The following is a 15538-nucleotide window of genomic DNA, read 5'->3' on the forward strand; positions in this document are numbered from 1 at the left end:
AGATAGTGACTTGAGTAATGATCAGTCCTCTCCCATTGAACCACTCCAGACTGATTCTGAGACTGTTGTCAGGGGCCTAAGGTATGTTTTTGGATCAAAACAGCCTGCCTCTCCAGGCTGCCCTTGTCAATAAACTATAAAGGTACAGGTCACCCCCATGTCAATTTTAAGATAGTGAACTTCCCGGATACACCTAAACTACTCTGCTTTGGTTTAGCTGAATCACATTACTTCTCCAGCCATCCTCTCAGGCCAAAGCCTTTGTCTCTGCTTTGAGATCAGTGTTTCATATCTCTTCAGACTTTAAATCAACACTGGCAGGCCGATGCGGATTAGCTATAGGAGTTTATGGCAGGGAAAGTATATTTTTTAATAGTTAATTTTCCAAATTAACTATCAAAATCCATGTTCTTCATTGAATTGATTTTTAAGAAACATTAAGAACAGTGGTTAATCCATCTCTATAACTTATTCTAAACCCAGATATAGGATTAGCACACTAACTATACTTAGCTTTTTCATCATAAAACAATGAAAATAGTTTTCAGGAGTTAGTAACTGTAGGCAAAAAGAGCATCAGATGGACAGAATGTTTGCATTGTCCAGCCTTTCGTCAATTAACTGTTTCTTTTGCATATGTCGCACTTAGTGGGAAGGGTATGCCCAGACGTGGGTCTCGTGCTCACCACACCACTGGATTCAAGCTAGCCTGGGTGATGCCCATCAGGGAGGCGCTGGCATGGCAGTTCGGGCTGGACTGTTCCCACAAGGAATAGGGTCAAGATTGATTTGCATATGGCTGGGTCCAAATTGGGTGGTATGGTGAGCAAAAGAATGATGGAGTAAACAAAGATCCTTGTGACTGGAGGGGTGAATGCTTGCATTGTCCAGAATTCCGTCCATCAATTGTTTCTATTGCATATGTCGCCCTAAGTGGGAAGGGTATGCCCAGACCTCTGGATTCAAGCTAGCCTGGCTTATGAAGGTTGATGCCCTGAAACCGGTCCCTGGATGCTTGTTTCCGGTCCAGGGAGGACCTGGCTTTGCAGGTTGGGCTGGTCTGTTCCCAGAAGGAACAGGGACAAGACTGAATTGCATTTGGCTGGGTCCAAACTGGGGTGGTGTGGTGAGCAAAAGAATGATGGATTAAACCCAGATCCTTGTGACTTGGGGTGAATGTTTGCATTGCCCAGCATTCCATCCACCAATTGTTACAATTGTTTCTTTTGCATATGTTGCCCTAAGTGGGAAGGGTATGCCCAGACGTGGGTCCCGTGCTCACCATACCACTGGATTCAAGCTATCGAGGCTGATGAAGGGTGATGCCCTGTAACCGGTCCCAGGATGCTTGTTTCCGGTCCAGGGAGGAACTAGTTTCGCAGTTCGGGGTGGACTGTTCCCACAAGGAACAGGATCAAGGTTGATTTGCATATCGCTGGGTCCAAACTGGGGTGGTGTGGTGAGCAAAAGAATGATGGATTAAACCCAGATCCTTGTGACTGGGGGTGAATTGTTTGCATTGTCCATCATAGGGGGAGTGCAGGTGAGCAGTTTGCGAGAGCCGGTTTCGGCTGATTTTGTTACAGGGGGCCGATAATGCCGACCCCCGGTAACAAAAATGGCCCCCAGGGGGCCAAAACCAGCCCCCACCCTAGCGGCCTACCGGGGAAATGCCCCGTGTCCGCTATGGCCAGTCCGGCCCTGCCACTAATGCTCTCTCAACCAAGACTGCTACATTAAAGAGGTTTGAATATTCTATAAGAATCTCTAAGACTATCTTGCAAAATTACTGGACTTCTGCATAGCCACCAACCTCAACTTCAAAACCGACATGAAAAAATGAAATCATCTACTACAACATCTCTCTCTTTAGAAAAGTGAAAGCTTTTCTCTAGAGCTAAGATTTCACAACTGGTGTCAAAGCTGCCCTGCCCATCAAAGCTGAAGCAAACTTCTACAGGTCAGTGTTCCAAACACTCACATGACCCCTTGAAAGAAACCTCCTCTGAACTGTAGAATGCCTGATGCAGACCACGCCAGTAAGCTTCATCCTAAGCTGCATCAGCTACAGATACATGGGAGAAAATGTACTTTTGAATTCCATGTGCCAAAACCACCCCTCCTTTTCCTTTAACACCTTGAAGCCGGTTTATAGCGATAGAGCACTGTGTTAATAAGCCATAATGATATAGTTTAAATCTCTGCATGGAAAAACAAAAGCAAACATTGAATAGTTTTTATATGTGAACATATAAAATCAAATCCACTTTCACCATTTGGGTGTTTAATTGATGCTTTTCACTGACCTGGATGCACGCTAAAGGCTCATTTGTCCAAATAGAATAACCACCAACTAAGTATATTCTTCCATTGTTGACTGCAATGCCAGATTCATTTTGACCTACAACAGATGCAAAAATATTTATATAATGCAGGTTTGAAACTGAAGATGGTCAGTGTATTAGTAGACAAGAGCCTAAAGCCCTACAGTACCAGTGCACCAGCATTCCTGAGGGGTCAGTAAGTGTCGGCTGCCGTAGATTTTTATAAATGTCTCCAATCATAACAACCATATCATAGACTTATTTAATATGCCTCTATTCAGCAGCGTATGATTACACAGTCAACATTTCACAGTGCCTGCAAGGCTAATTCTTCCTTTTTGCCCTTTCCCTATATAAGATCGATACAGAAAGTACGGTTTGTGTTGAACAGCAGAAAGATTGATTCGGACACATCATTGGTTACCAACCATCCTGAGCAAAAAACTTTCCCACCAAGATTGCTGGAACAATAGATAATGCGAGCAAAGCTTCAGTTGTCTGCATTTAGAGAGCCTACTAAGTGGTCCTAATCTCTCATGGTTAAAATACACTGAATTCTGAATTTTAGATTGTGCATTAGGGTAACAAACTATTTCTTTTTCACAGTCCTGTGTACATGTGGCTCGACAGCTTTGTGGTAAATCTAGGATATAGCTCAATTAACCATTTTCGTTCAAGTACAAGCGTTCACTTCATGCAGGAGACATGTACCAGTTCAACCTGTAGTCAACGAGAAAGGGTGCTTACACGTGTCCAGGAAGAGGACCACTCATGTGAAGACAATTATTGATTTCAGTTGTTGCTGCCTTAAAATGCTAATATTCCAGTTCATGGCTATTACTAGGTTAAAGGAAATGTAGAACAACACTGAGTTGTTTTTTTAGATGGAATGGTGCCACTGTTTACCACTTCTCAGTGCACCATTTTTTAAGGCACAGTCCTCTTGTCCATGACTCTAGGCTTATGGAACATCTTCGTTTGAGTTATTAAAAACATACAGATTGCCTAATTTGTCAACGGTGCTCTCAACATATTAAGTGCATGTCCAGCACACTCTTAAATGGGACTGGCAGTGCTCTGGTGATTATGGTAAGAAGCCTCTGATTTATTATAAATTCTGTAGTCTTTTATTGATTTTATAAATGCAATATTTTATAGTTCTAATGATTACAGAACTATATATAGCCAGTAGGTATTTCTAGTTAGGACCTCGTTTCCATAGGAATAGCGTTTTTTGTTTTGGTCATAACTGTCACAGTTCGACTGGTCTTCACGAAATTTTCAAAACTAGTTTGCCACTCACTTCAACTGCTGTCTGGAAAGTTTTGGAATTCCGGCAAGCCGGGCCGAGAAAAAAGGGGAGTCCCAAAACGTGTTTTACCCATGCAATGTCCCATAGAGGTTTTAGACAAGACTACAGCACGAACCGCTTAACGAAGTTACACCACATTTGGCAGAAAGACAGATCTTTGTTCAGAAAGAGTGCTTTTTATAATTTTGATTAAATCTGTTTAGTAATTCTGCAGTTATTAAAAGAAAAAAATGTATGTATATCTAGAGACGCTGATCAACAGCAAAAAATCCACATGCCAACATAAATGTTGCGATTGGCTGGCCGCGACCTGAGAGAAAAGTTGTGGCCGCCATTTTGTCAATCGGTATACGGTTCGGGGAGAGGAAAAGAGGGGGGGCAACATAAGAATAGGATACCTCTGATGGACAGGTCTATGAGGGACCCCTCTTGGGCCAGAAATTGCCCATAAATGCTTTTCTTGGGTGCCCGAGGATCCACTGTGACCCTCTTGTAAGGGTAGACCTCGGGGCCACTCCAAGTGCCATTCCCATAGATGATCGTATTTGTGTTCCAAGAACTCTTCCTCCAAGTCGGGTAAGCCCAGAAGCACAAGAAGAAGTTGAAGCACAATAAGAAGTTGTTGAAGCACAAGAAGAAGGTGTTGAAGCAATCTGTGGCTTCTCCATCTGAACGCCATGCTTCTAGGCCCAGCTCCCACACACCACCTGTGGAGCCAGTGTTCAAGCCCGCTCCGCACTCACTGAGCTCCATGGAGCCGGAGCAACACCCACCAAACTTATAGAATTTTACGCACCATACAAGCCATCATTGGGCAACTGTTTCCATCTAGCTTGCTAGGATAGGAGGTTCCCCAGCTGGTGAGTCCAACCCCAGCACCAGCCAGATCCTCTGGATATGCTCCCAGATCCAGACCGACACTGTCACTGGTACCTTCTTCAACCCCTGGCTTCTTCAATGTTGGCGCCATTCCCGAAGCTGCACGATGATAGGCCCATTATCATTCCCAATTCTGAGCCAGCACACTCTGGTGCCATTCAAAGTCAATGCTGGGGTCATCCAGGCCCTACCTATCCCTGTATTTACTGCCTCTAGATCCTTCCTTTCTAATGGGGGAGATGAGGAGAAAAGGTTTGCTCCACTGGAAGAGGACACTGAGCCAATAGAGAACTGGTCTGAGGAGCTTGGTGATGCCAGTGGTCTGGACACTTCACCAGGCACTAGCAAGCTTTCCCCTTTGAGCCCCATTTCAGAGGAAGCCACATCCTTTGTCACCATGATACCCAGAGCAGCCGAGGTCCACGACCTTCAACTGCCAGCAGGTGAGATCACGACCAATGTCTTGACAGAGCAGCTTAAACTACAAACCAGTTCAGCTAGATTGCTGCTGTCCTTTAACAAAGCCCTTACTTACATTCTCCTAGCGGCCTAGGAGAAACCTTGCAGTGGGGCTCCTGTGCATCCCACGATTGTCCAAAGCCATCACCCTGCCCCCAGCAGACCCAGCCTTCCTTTCCCAGCACCCCTCCCCTGAGAGCCTAGTTGTCCAGGCCTCAACAGGTATGGTCAACCCAAATGCATTCCCTTCCCCTCCACCGAAAGGGATTCCACAATGCTAGACACATTTGGGAAGATTATTTTCTCTGCCACCAGCCTAGCTGTGCAGTTAGTGAACATCGTATAACTGTAGGGCTAATATTTTCATGGGTTGTGGTTGCACAGCTGGTTGCTGAAGAGGGCCCTGCCAACCTCAAATAAGCCTTAGTGGATGGCTGGGATACAGCTAAGTTTGCCATGAAGTGTGGACTGGATACCATTGACTCTCTGGGTACTGCATGGTCTCTACTTTGGTGCTGTACACTAGGTTCTCGGGGGAAGTCCAGTGGTCCTTGACTGATATGCCCTTTGATGACTTGCGCTTATTTTGTGACACAGCACTCAAGTGCTTTCAGGAGACCCAGGTAACACCAGGTCAATCTGGCTATCCCTATCTGCCCGTCTCAGCAGCAGTCCTTTTGCCCTACTGTGGGTGCGGACAGAGCCCATATATGCATCCTCAGTAGCAGCAGTATCTACCAGTCCAGCAGACTAACCAGTCCTTTCATGGGTGGGGTCATGGATCCCAAGGACAAAGTGGAAACCAGACTCAGCATTATGTCTGGTCCCCTACCCTGCTGCAGCGTCTAAGCCTCTTTAGTGGACCCTCTATCGAGCCCAGCCATCCTATTGGCAGCAGGATCAGGCCTTACCTGCCTCAATAGTCTTCAATAACCTCCGACCAGGAGGTGTGAGAAAGGAGTACGACCTCCCATTTGTGAAAACCCCTTCCCCATCATTCAAAGACCCACTGATGAAGGATGATCTCTCCTTTCTCCCTCAGGAGGCACAGGGTCTTCTGGCGAAAGGAGCCATCAAGAAAGTGCCCTCACCAGAAGTAGGGCATAGTTGTTATCCTACTACTTTCTAAGAAAAGAAAAATTAAAAATGCTCACATTGGCTCAGGTTCTTCCTGCATGGGATCCTGGAGACTGAATGGTAGTACTGGACCTTTAGGATGTGTATTTCCATATCCCTGTCCTACCAGCCTACAGACGTTACCTTCACTTCATGGTGGACCAAGAGTATTGACAGTTTACTGTGTTTCATTTTGTCCTTACCAGTGCCCCTCCAGTGTTCACAAAAGTAATGGTGTTGGTTGCAACACATCTGTGGAGGTCAGAGATCCAGTCTTGCCCTACCCTGATGACTAACTGCTGAAGGTGGGCTTGCCCCAGGAAGTCGTCCCCCTTCTCCAGACAACAAAGGACCTCCTGCATTCGCTGGGGTTCCGTAGCAAAGTGCTGAAGTGCCATCTTACCCCCTTCTCAGATGTTCCCTTTCCTCTGAGCCCTTCTGGACACAGTGGGATTACACACTTATTCTCCGGAGTGGCGAGACTGGGCTATTCAGGCTATGATTCCAATATTTCAGCATCTATCTTAGATCTTGGTGAAACAGCTGGGTTTCCTGGACTCCTGCATCCTGCTGGTGAAGCATGCCCAATGGAAAATGTAGTGGGTGCAGCCTTAGGGAAATCTCTCCAACCTGGTCCAGATATCAGAGAGGACTGCACAAGATCTCCAGCTGTGGCTGATGAACCGCAATTGGCCCAGCGGCAGACCCCTCTCTCTTCCCCACCCAGAGATGCATCACTGCTGGGTTGGGACAGTTACCTGGGAGAGGTCTCTGACAGCAGCCTTCTTGAGCTGCGGACGATTTATTTGGCATTGAAAGCCTTCCAGCCTTCCATCAAAGGAAGCTTGGTTCAGGTGTTCATGGACAACACCTCCGCCATGTGGTGTTGCAATAAGCAGAGCAGAGCGGGTTTGTGGATTCAGTGTCAGAAAGCTGTTCGCCTATGGACTTGGCCGGAGTGCCAGAACATCTTTCTGGTCGTGCAGCACCTGGCAGGCTAACTGAATGCCAGGGTGGATGAACTCAGCGCTGATGCCTTGCGGTTCACAAATTTCGATGTGGCACAAAGTCTCTTCTGCATGAGGGGAGAAACTTGGATTGATCTCTTTACCTTCGTCAAGAACGCTAATTGTCAGCAATTCTGCACATTGGAATTTCCAAAGTTGTTCTGGCTCGCTGACACATTTCATCTCCAATGGAATTCTGGACTCCTGTATGCCGTCCTCCAATACCCCTTCTTCAACAAGTTCTCAAGAGGATCAGGCCCGACACAGGCCCAAGCCATTCTATTGTCCTCAGAATAGGCATAGAGTGTTTGGTATCCCAACCTCCTGAGCATCATTATTGGTACTCCGATTAAGCTGCCCCTTCGGGAGGATCTCCTATCACAACAACAGGGTAGAGCCGTGCACCCAAACCTGAGCACTTTCCATCTTCATGCATGGATACTGAACAACGGCAATTGAGGGTTTTTGATCTTCCTCTTGAGGGCTGTGATGTCATCTTGGCTGCCTGGCATCCCTCCACTTAAACTGTATATGCCTGACTTGGGATAGGTTTGTGGCTTGGTGTTCCTCATGCCAGGTCTGCACCATTGTCGGAGATGTTGCAGTTTTTTCTCTCTTTAGCCCGGCAAGGCCTTGGCCTGGGCATTGTTAAGGGTTACTTGTCAGCCATTTTGGCTTCTCTGCTGTTGCCAGACCAACCCTCTGTGTTCAAGTCACCTGCTGTGACTCTTGTTCTGAGAGATTTGCTAAACGTGTTCCTTCCTATCTCTTTTGTGATGCCCCAATGTGATCGCAATCTGTACCTTACGTTTCTCATCTGTTCCCTCTTATAGACCCTAGACAGCTGAACTCTGTGGTTCTAGACTATTAAAACAGTTTTTTGATCATCAGTACGTTTGCCAGGAGGATAAGTGAGCGTAATGCTCCCTCAGTTCAACCTCTGTACATCAGCTTCTTCCCTTACAAACTGATCTTTCAGATGCGTGCCTCTTTTCGGCCAAAAGTTGTCACCCCATTTCATGTCAGTCAGAACATCACCCTGCCCACATTTTTCACTCTGCCTCATCTTTCAAGGGTGGAGAACAGACTCCATTACCTAGACCCAAATAGAGCTTTCCTTCTACATTGATTGCACCAAAGACAATGGGGTGGGCGGTCAGTTCTTCATCAGGTTCACTGGAGTGAAAAAGGGCACGGCTATGCACCAGCAAACCATCTCTCAATGGATTGTGCCCTGCATTAAAATCTGCTACGTATTAGCTAAGAGGCAGCCTCCTGACGGTTTGAGGGCCCATTCCAGCAGGGCCAAGGGTACTACTACTGCACTGACTCGCCAGGTACCTGTCCTTGACATCTAGCAAGCTGCTAGGTGGCCGTCACTCCACATGTTCATGAAGCACTACTTGGACAGTCAGGTCAGTTGATAAGGGCGTTCTGTCCATTCAGTCCTCTAGGATTTTCTGGTTTGAGCCAGTTTGCAGACTCGCCTCTGGGTAGGTATTGCTTGGGTAGTTATTGTAAGGTTAGGAATCTGCGGTTACAAGTCTCTTATCAGAAGAACAAGTAACTTACCTTTGGTAACACATTTCCTATTAAAGACTGTCTACTGCAGATTCCGCACTGATCCTCCCCGCTCGGCAAACTGGGCATTTTACCTTACAGATCCCATTAGATACTGCACAATGGTCAAGCATTGTTTTTCACAAGATTTTGCGTTTTTTGGTGTAGAAATTGTCACAAAATAAACTGTCAGCGCACCAGGGCGGCACTTACATGGGCACCACAATATTACTTCAGACTTAGATGACACAGACGCAGAGCTGATCAATGCCACTTACCAGCGCGCAGAGGTACTGCTCAAGATTTTCCGTATCCACTCTAATGCCTGGGGAATATTCTAAGGTGAGGAATCTGTAGTTAGATACAGTCTCTAATAAAAAAACGGCAATACCGAAGGTAAGTAGCCTCTTCTCCTTGCCAATAAAACCCAATCCGGGAGTTCCATTGTCCATCTGTCTTGGGGCATCTTTTTAGTTTGGACATCTAAGCGTCATCTGATGCCTAAACTTTAACTGGTAGTCCCTCCTCTCTGCCTATTATGGTGTCATGGGATGGGTAGCTGTGGTGCTCGAGTACACTCTTTCATCATTATGCGCCACAACATAAACTGCTTCACTTTAAATTCTATTGGTAAATAGAAATAAAAAAGACTATTGAAGCCGAGGTGGAGTTGTTACCCCTTACTCGAGAGAATACACGGAGAAAACTGGACAGTTTAAGAATGTGTCATAACCCCACCATAGTTGACAATGAACAGTCCCTGATGACAGTTCAAACTGCTGCGATGGCTGCTCTCTGGTCCCTGCTACTGCCATTCACAAGTTACATCTTGTATACCAGTGTAGGTCATTATGTTAAACAACTATTCAATCAGACATATGCTGATATAGTGCCTTCACAATCTGAGCTCCTCTTTTTCTACACTCAACGGGCTGCCACCAGCACTATTCCTCCCTTAAGTACCATTGAACTGCAAGACAGAGTCTTGCATTGCTAACTTAGAGATACAAAGGTGGAGCATAACAAGCCACAATCTACCTTAGCAGCAACCTCCATGATACACCCCTGCCCACCCACAAAATGATTAGTCCTACCATTTTAAACCTCACTATCTCTTAATCATTCCAGATTGTGGAGTATAAAAGAGTTATAAAATTGTGCTTGGTTCAATTGCCTTAAATTCCACACAGATCTTCAATGCTTTTACACCACTTAAAATGTGTGGCCAAGAAAAAATTGGAACATCGCCTAAGTAATATTTTAGTATGGTTAATTAGGCAGGGCACTAGGTGGGCTGGATCTCTCCAGTGCTCAGACCAGGTAGTATGTAAAATAGGACATTGTAACAGGTCCCTTTCGGGCCCTTTACTCATGTCCTTAACTTTACAGACAAAACTCTGATCGGTTTCTGAACAATAAGTGTAAAAACTGTTAAGGTAAACCATGTCATTCCTGTTTACATTCTACATATTTTACCTAATCCTGCATTCCTCAAGAACTTTTCCTTTTTCCATAATGTTGTGTTATAGTATTTTTTTCAGGCATCATATTACTCTTGTATAGTGCTTACTTTAAACTGAGTTTCATTCAAGTGTTTATAACGGGCCACAACTGAGTGGCAAAGGGCACAGAGCAATGCTCACCTATGCCAGTTGCAGTTGTGATACTATTCAAATGTGTGGTTAGGGTGGCACTCGGTGGGAATTTTAGTTTACTTGTTTAAGCCGCACCCTTAATTTTACAGGACCCGCCCCTTTTAGGGGCATCCCCCAACTTTTTCAGCCCACTTGAATCCTTGGAATTAGGTTTGGCTTTATTAGATGATGGCTGTTACCTTGACAGATATAGCTTGCAGAAAGTTTCTGAGACTTTAGCTGTGATAACATGGGAGGCAGAAGCCTCTACAAGAAAGTGTAGCATTTGGTGATTTCTGTGATACGCGCTTCCTTATGAGCCGCAGCTAAATAGCCCCAACTGATTCCAGTTTATAGGTTCTCATATAACTCTGCTCTTCATGGAAATATGCTAGCCAGTTAGAAATACAGGCAGTAGTGACGACTACTGTGCCATATTTATATCATCAGTTTTAATGCAATTAGCACCTTCCTGGCATTCAGAACACCAAATCATGAGAAGAGATAGGAAGGAGGAGAAAGACATATCTACAAGCAGTGGCCTTAACAATATAAAAGCAAAACAAATGCTCTATGCCTTAGATTGGGTGTGTTACTTTTCTTCAGTTAATACCCCACCAACAATCTAGATACATTACAGTGCTGCTGTGAAGAGATTAGTTTCCAACTAAAATGTTTTCTGGTCTGGTTTGACACTGCAGCTGTTGTTTTAAATATACATTGAGCGGGGCTTTAGCTCCAGGGGTGGCTCCTCCATTTGGGCAGAGAATCATCGCCACACAAAGCAAAGCCCCATGCCAGAGCTGGAAAATAAAATGGTAATAAAGTTTATTTCTTACCATTTTATTTGTCAGCAACCGACCCGTCCTGAACTGAGCATCAGGATGGTGCAGGCCCATTGCTGTTGAGTGGCAGCAGGGAGTTTTGCACTTATTTTTAAAGTGGGCATATCCCTTTGGGCACCCTCGGTACATGCCATCTGCCACTGTTTAGCTCTGCTCAAAGGAGCATTCATCTCCTCAACATCCTGGAAACAGCCAGAACGATAATGATTGTTACTTTCATTGTTTGGAAATTGATCATACATGAATATGCAGCAGGATAGGGACCCGTTGCAATGTCTGTTTTTAATTCCTAGTGGGTCTCAGACTTGGTGGGACCTGGCCAACTTAAAACTGTGGTCCCCAATGTTACATTTATACATGCCAACCTTCACTTTTCCCACAAAACACCAAACACTCTGCAAAACGGAGTACTTGCCTGTGAGAAGGTTGAATGTGCAGCGGCTCCACTGGTCTGTGTCGATGTTGTACGAGTCTATGTGGCGCACTATAATCCGATCGTTGTTGTAGTCTAAATCATTGCCTCCTAGAACGTACAACTTCCTTTGGACGGCAGCCATAGCGTGGTAGACTCTCCGTTGTAGCATGGGGCTGCGGCTAATCCAAGTGTTCTAAAAAGTGAAAGGAAGGTCAGAGTGAAACTTGGAAGTGGCAGCAGACACAAATGATAATAGTGGGTGCCAAGAAATCTCGCAAAGCTCCTTAATTTTCCCACCACAACTAATACGGTTAGAAGGTGCAAGGCAATTTTGATTAAGAGCACAAGATCCCATAAAGGCACTGAGTGAACTATCTTCAAAAACACTAATTTTAGAATTCCATGTCATGCTGCTATAAATTGTGAGTCACTCGCACTTTGGTCTGGAAACTTTCATGCAATGCAGCACAGCAAGGGAAGCATTTAAAAAAAGGGAGAGTGGAGAAAAGTGGCATATTTACAAATTTGTAGCACACTTCAGCTCTCTGTCCTATTTCTACTTCCTCTGTTTGTGAGCATGCTCTGCTTTGCACATTGCTGTCGGGTCAGCATGACAGGAATGTGTTTTCATTCGGGACCACTTCTCTATTAACCCCTTCCATGCTCATGACGAGCTCAGCTCGTCATGAGACACACTGCTCGTGTTCTGAGCTCGTCATGACCACACCCATTTCTATTGACCTTCAGCACAGCAGGCAAATATCTCAAGCAGTCCAGGTGTTAAGGTAAGACTCACCATCCACACTGATAATTTCTTTCTCTTCTGCCAAAAAGACGCTCTCCATAATCGGAGGACCTATTTTTTACACATTGCTGTCATGCTAGATTTGTTTAATCATCGTAATCCTCTCCGGACAGGCATTGATTCCTACTTGTGGTTTACTGTAGCATCATATTGAAAACCTTTGTTAATAGAAGCAGCACTAGTAAGGGTCTTCTGAATTATTACTATGCCATACTAGTCTCTTACCCCAGATATTCATTATACTCACTCAATTCCTTTATTTTAGAAATTGATCATATTGTTAAATGGGTCTTATGTAGACCTCCGGAAAACCTGGATAATTCCTGTCTGCTGTTTATTATCTTTTACACACCCCAGTGAAGCTCTACGTATTTCCAGGTCAGATACCACAAGGTGGCTCGCATTTGCAATTTCGAGATTTTTGCTCTGTGCTTGGTGGAAGAGGTCAAAAATGTTTTTGAGAATTTGATATGAAAATGTACATCAAATTGACCAAAGGGAATAGAACTATGAATTTATTAGTTAATATACTCTGGAACATGAGAAAAGAAGTCTACTCCAATTTACCTTGCAAGATGTGGACTCAATTCAAAATGTTAACAGTGCTAGGCGCTGTGATAGCTTGTTTTAAAACATGATTTTTTATGATGCACCGTTATGTCAAATGTTACCTGTTTTTATGTTTATGAAATGTTTATGTTTTGATGTAAATAAATAATAATAATAAATGGGTGTATATTTGGACTGCTCCCAAATCGCAGCAATTTTTAGACACAAGAGTACACTACCTTTATAGGTATATCTGCCCTTATATTTTTTGATTCTTCAAACGTGCATGGGTCTGCAATCACACTCTTACCAGACACCTTGAAGATATGCATTGTTTATCGGTGCGTTACTAGTAATCATTTGTTGCCAGGGCACACGATAGTATGTTGCCCTTGCCTCACGGGTTCATGCATGATTGTTTTTTGGTCCTTTGCTTCCACTACTTCAAGATATCGTTCCGCAGTATACATCGCTATAGGTGCATGGCCCTAATATACATATCGTAATAAAAATGATTTCTTAATTCTGATTCTCAATCCTATTCTTTCATTTTCTCCTTGTTTATTTTAGGTGCTTCATCTTTGTATGATACTCTTGTACAGGCACTGATTGTGTTGAAAAAGCCTGTTGTTTGCTTAATTCAAGATTGTTATAAAATCAGGTTCTTCATGTAATATATCAATTGATACCATGCCAGGCAACTGATCCTCAGTCCTGATAATGATACCATATTTTTACGAGATCGAAATGACGTTGTCATACACGCTGACCCATAAACACTATGCTTTGTAGTATTTTTGTTTTGGGGCATTAGTGTTTTGCTTTCAATAAGAAGTGCCCTAAAGGTGCTATATTAATGTTGGTCGCTGTGTGCTTGCCTGTATATGTCTATATGTCTTTTGTTGTCAGTTTTTAGCACATGGTTTTCTGCACATTATTGTTGATTTGCACATTGTTTGTTTCAGTTCATTGTTTTTTTGCTCTCTTGATCTTTGGTTTTTGAAATGATTGCACCTGGGTAATTCAAATTTTAGTTCGAATTGTAGTAATAAAGTTGAAAACTCTGATCATTGAATCTGTTTATGTCACTGCGTTTTGTATCCAGAACAACTGAATTTCATTTTTTATTAAAGCCCGTTTTCTCTAGAATTAATGAAATTGATAACCTGCAAAATAAATGTCACCATGAATCAACCCTGTGTGCCCTTTTCACATAGCTCAACACATTCAGTAGTCACACAGGACAGCCTACACTGTGAAGAAATGATTAAGATAGTATATGATGCACGATTGTCCAGTGTGAATGAGATTTCTTACAAAACAATCACAGACATCAAGTAATACCATTTTCTTTAACACACAGTACTTCAAGTCTGATGATATCCTTAAAGTTATGCATTTGAATGTTAGATCACTATCTTGTCACTCCCAAGAAGTCCTCTCGCTGATTTCTGATGACAATCCGGACATTTTCTTCTTTACGGAAACTTGGCTGCACGACCAGTCCATGGCGGTCATTAATCTAGCCCTTCCTGCGGGCTACATTATGCACTCTCTCCCTCGCAAGGCCAGAGGTGGAGGTATTGCAGTTGCGGTAAAAACTTGCTACCCCTGCATCTGGAAACCTATCACCATAGCAGGTTGCGAGAGTGCTCTATTTAACATCTCAGTGAATCCCCATTTCACCTTCACGGGACTTCTAATTTACAGACCTCCTGGGCCTGACGCCGCTTTTCGTCAAAGCCTTCCGGAGGTAATTTCCTCCTTAGCTCTAAAGACTGCCAACTTTACGATTATCGGCGACCTCAACCTGCATATGGACGCGCCACTTTCCAACTCGATCCATAGCTTGCTGGCTGATCTTGAGGCGTTCCAACTGATCCAAATGGTACAATCCCCTACTCACACAGGCGGCCATCTATTGGATCCTGTTTTGACGAATCTTTCTACGAATATCTCTGTGTTCCATCCCAGACCCATGGCATGGACTGACCACCATCTCATTGAATTTCGTATTACAACCTCCTGCTCCCTTCCTAAAAACAATCCCTCAGCCAGTCTTAGACGCCCTTGGAGAAACTTAAATTTAGAGCATTTCCATCAGCTCCTGATGAAATTTCATCCCCTACCCCCCACAGAAGTTTCCCGCGGCTATGACAGCTTCTGCGAGTGGCTAAATAACGCATTAGATTTACTTATTCCGGCTAAGTGGAGTAAGACTAGATCTAGCCCTTCTAACCCCTGGTATAATGATTCCCTCAAAACACTCAAAATCTCCTGTAAAAAGGCAGAACGCGCGTGGCGCAAAACGTATGATACTGACCTCAAGGCAGCCTATAGGGCTTGCACTAGAGTGTATCATCGGGCCATATGTACGGCCAGGGCGGCTTTTTACTCTCATGAGATCAAGAACAGCACCAACCCCACCAAGGTCATCTTCAGGGTGTGTAAGGACCTTACTAGTAAAAGGACTGATAATGCTGCCCTCCAACCCTCTATGACGCACTGTGAGGACTTAGCCTCATTTTTTGTTGAAAAGGTGGAGGCTATCTATAAGTCATTCGCCCAGCTTCCTATTGCGGAGACTAGCCCTACGTCACTGGTTCATAAACCATTACTGATTATTCCTAGTC

At 44.3% G+C, this 15538-nt stretch overlaps 1 protein-coding gene across 2 annotated transcripts in view; it reads right to left on the reverse strand.

Annotated features, from left to right (window-relative positions):
- KLHL32 (kelch like family member 32) overlaps positions 1 to 15538 on the reverse strand; it is a 911371-nt gene that overhangs the window by 85409 nt on the left and 810424 nt on the right. For both annotated transcript variants that reach the window (XM_086926629.1, XM_086926630.1), the window contains exons 9-10: positions 11552 to 11744; positions 2307 to 2401 (exon numbers count right to left, since the gene is read on the reverse strand). In XM_086926629.1, the coding sequence (XP_086782755.1) occupies positions 2307 to 2401; positions 11552 to 11744 (288 nt within the window). The remainder of the gene's footprint in view (positions 1 to 2306; positions 2402 to 11551; positions 11745 to 15538) is intronic.

The sequence above is a fragment of the Lissotriton vulgaris genome, chromosome 6 (genome assembly GCF_964263255.1).
Source record: "Lissotriton vulgaris chromosome 6, aLisVul1.2, whole genome shotgun sequence".
NCBI lineage: Eukaryota > Metazoa > Chordata > Amphibia > Caudata > Salamandridae > Lissotriton > Lissotriton vulgaris.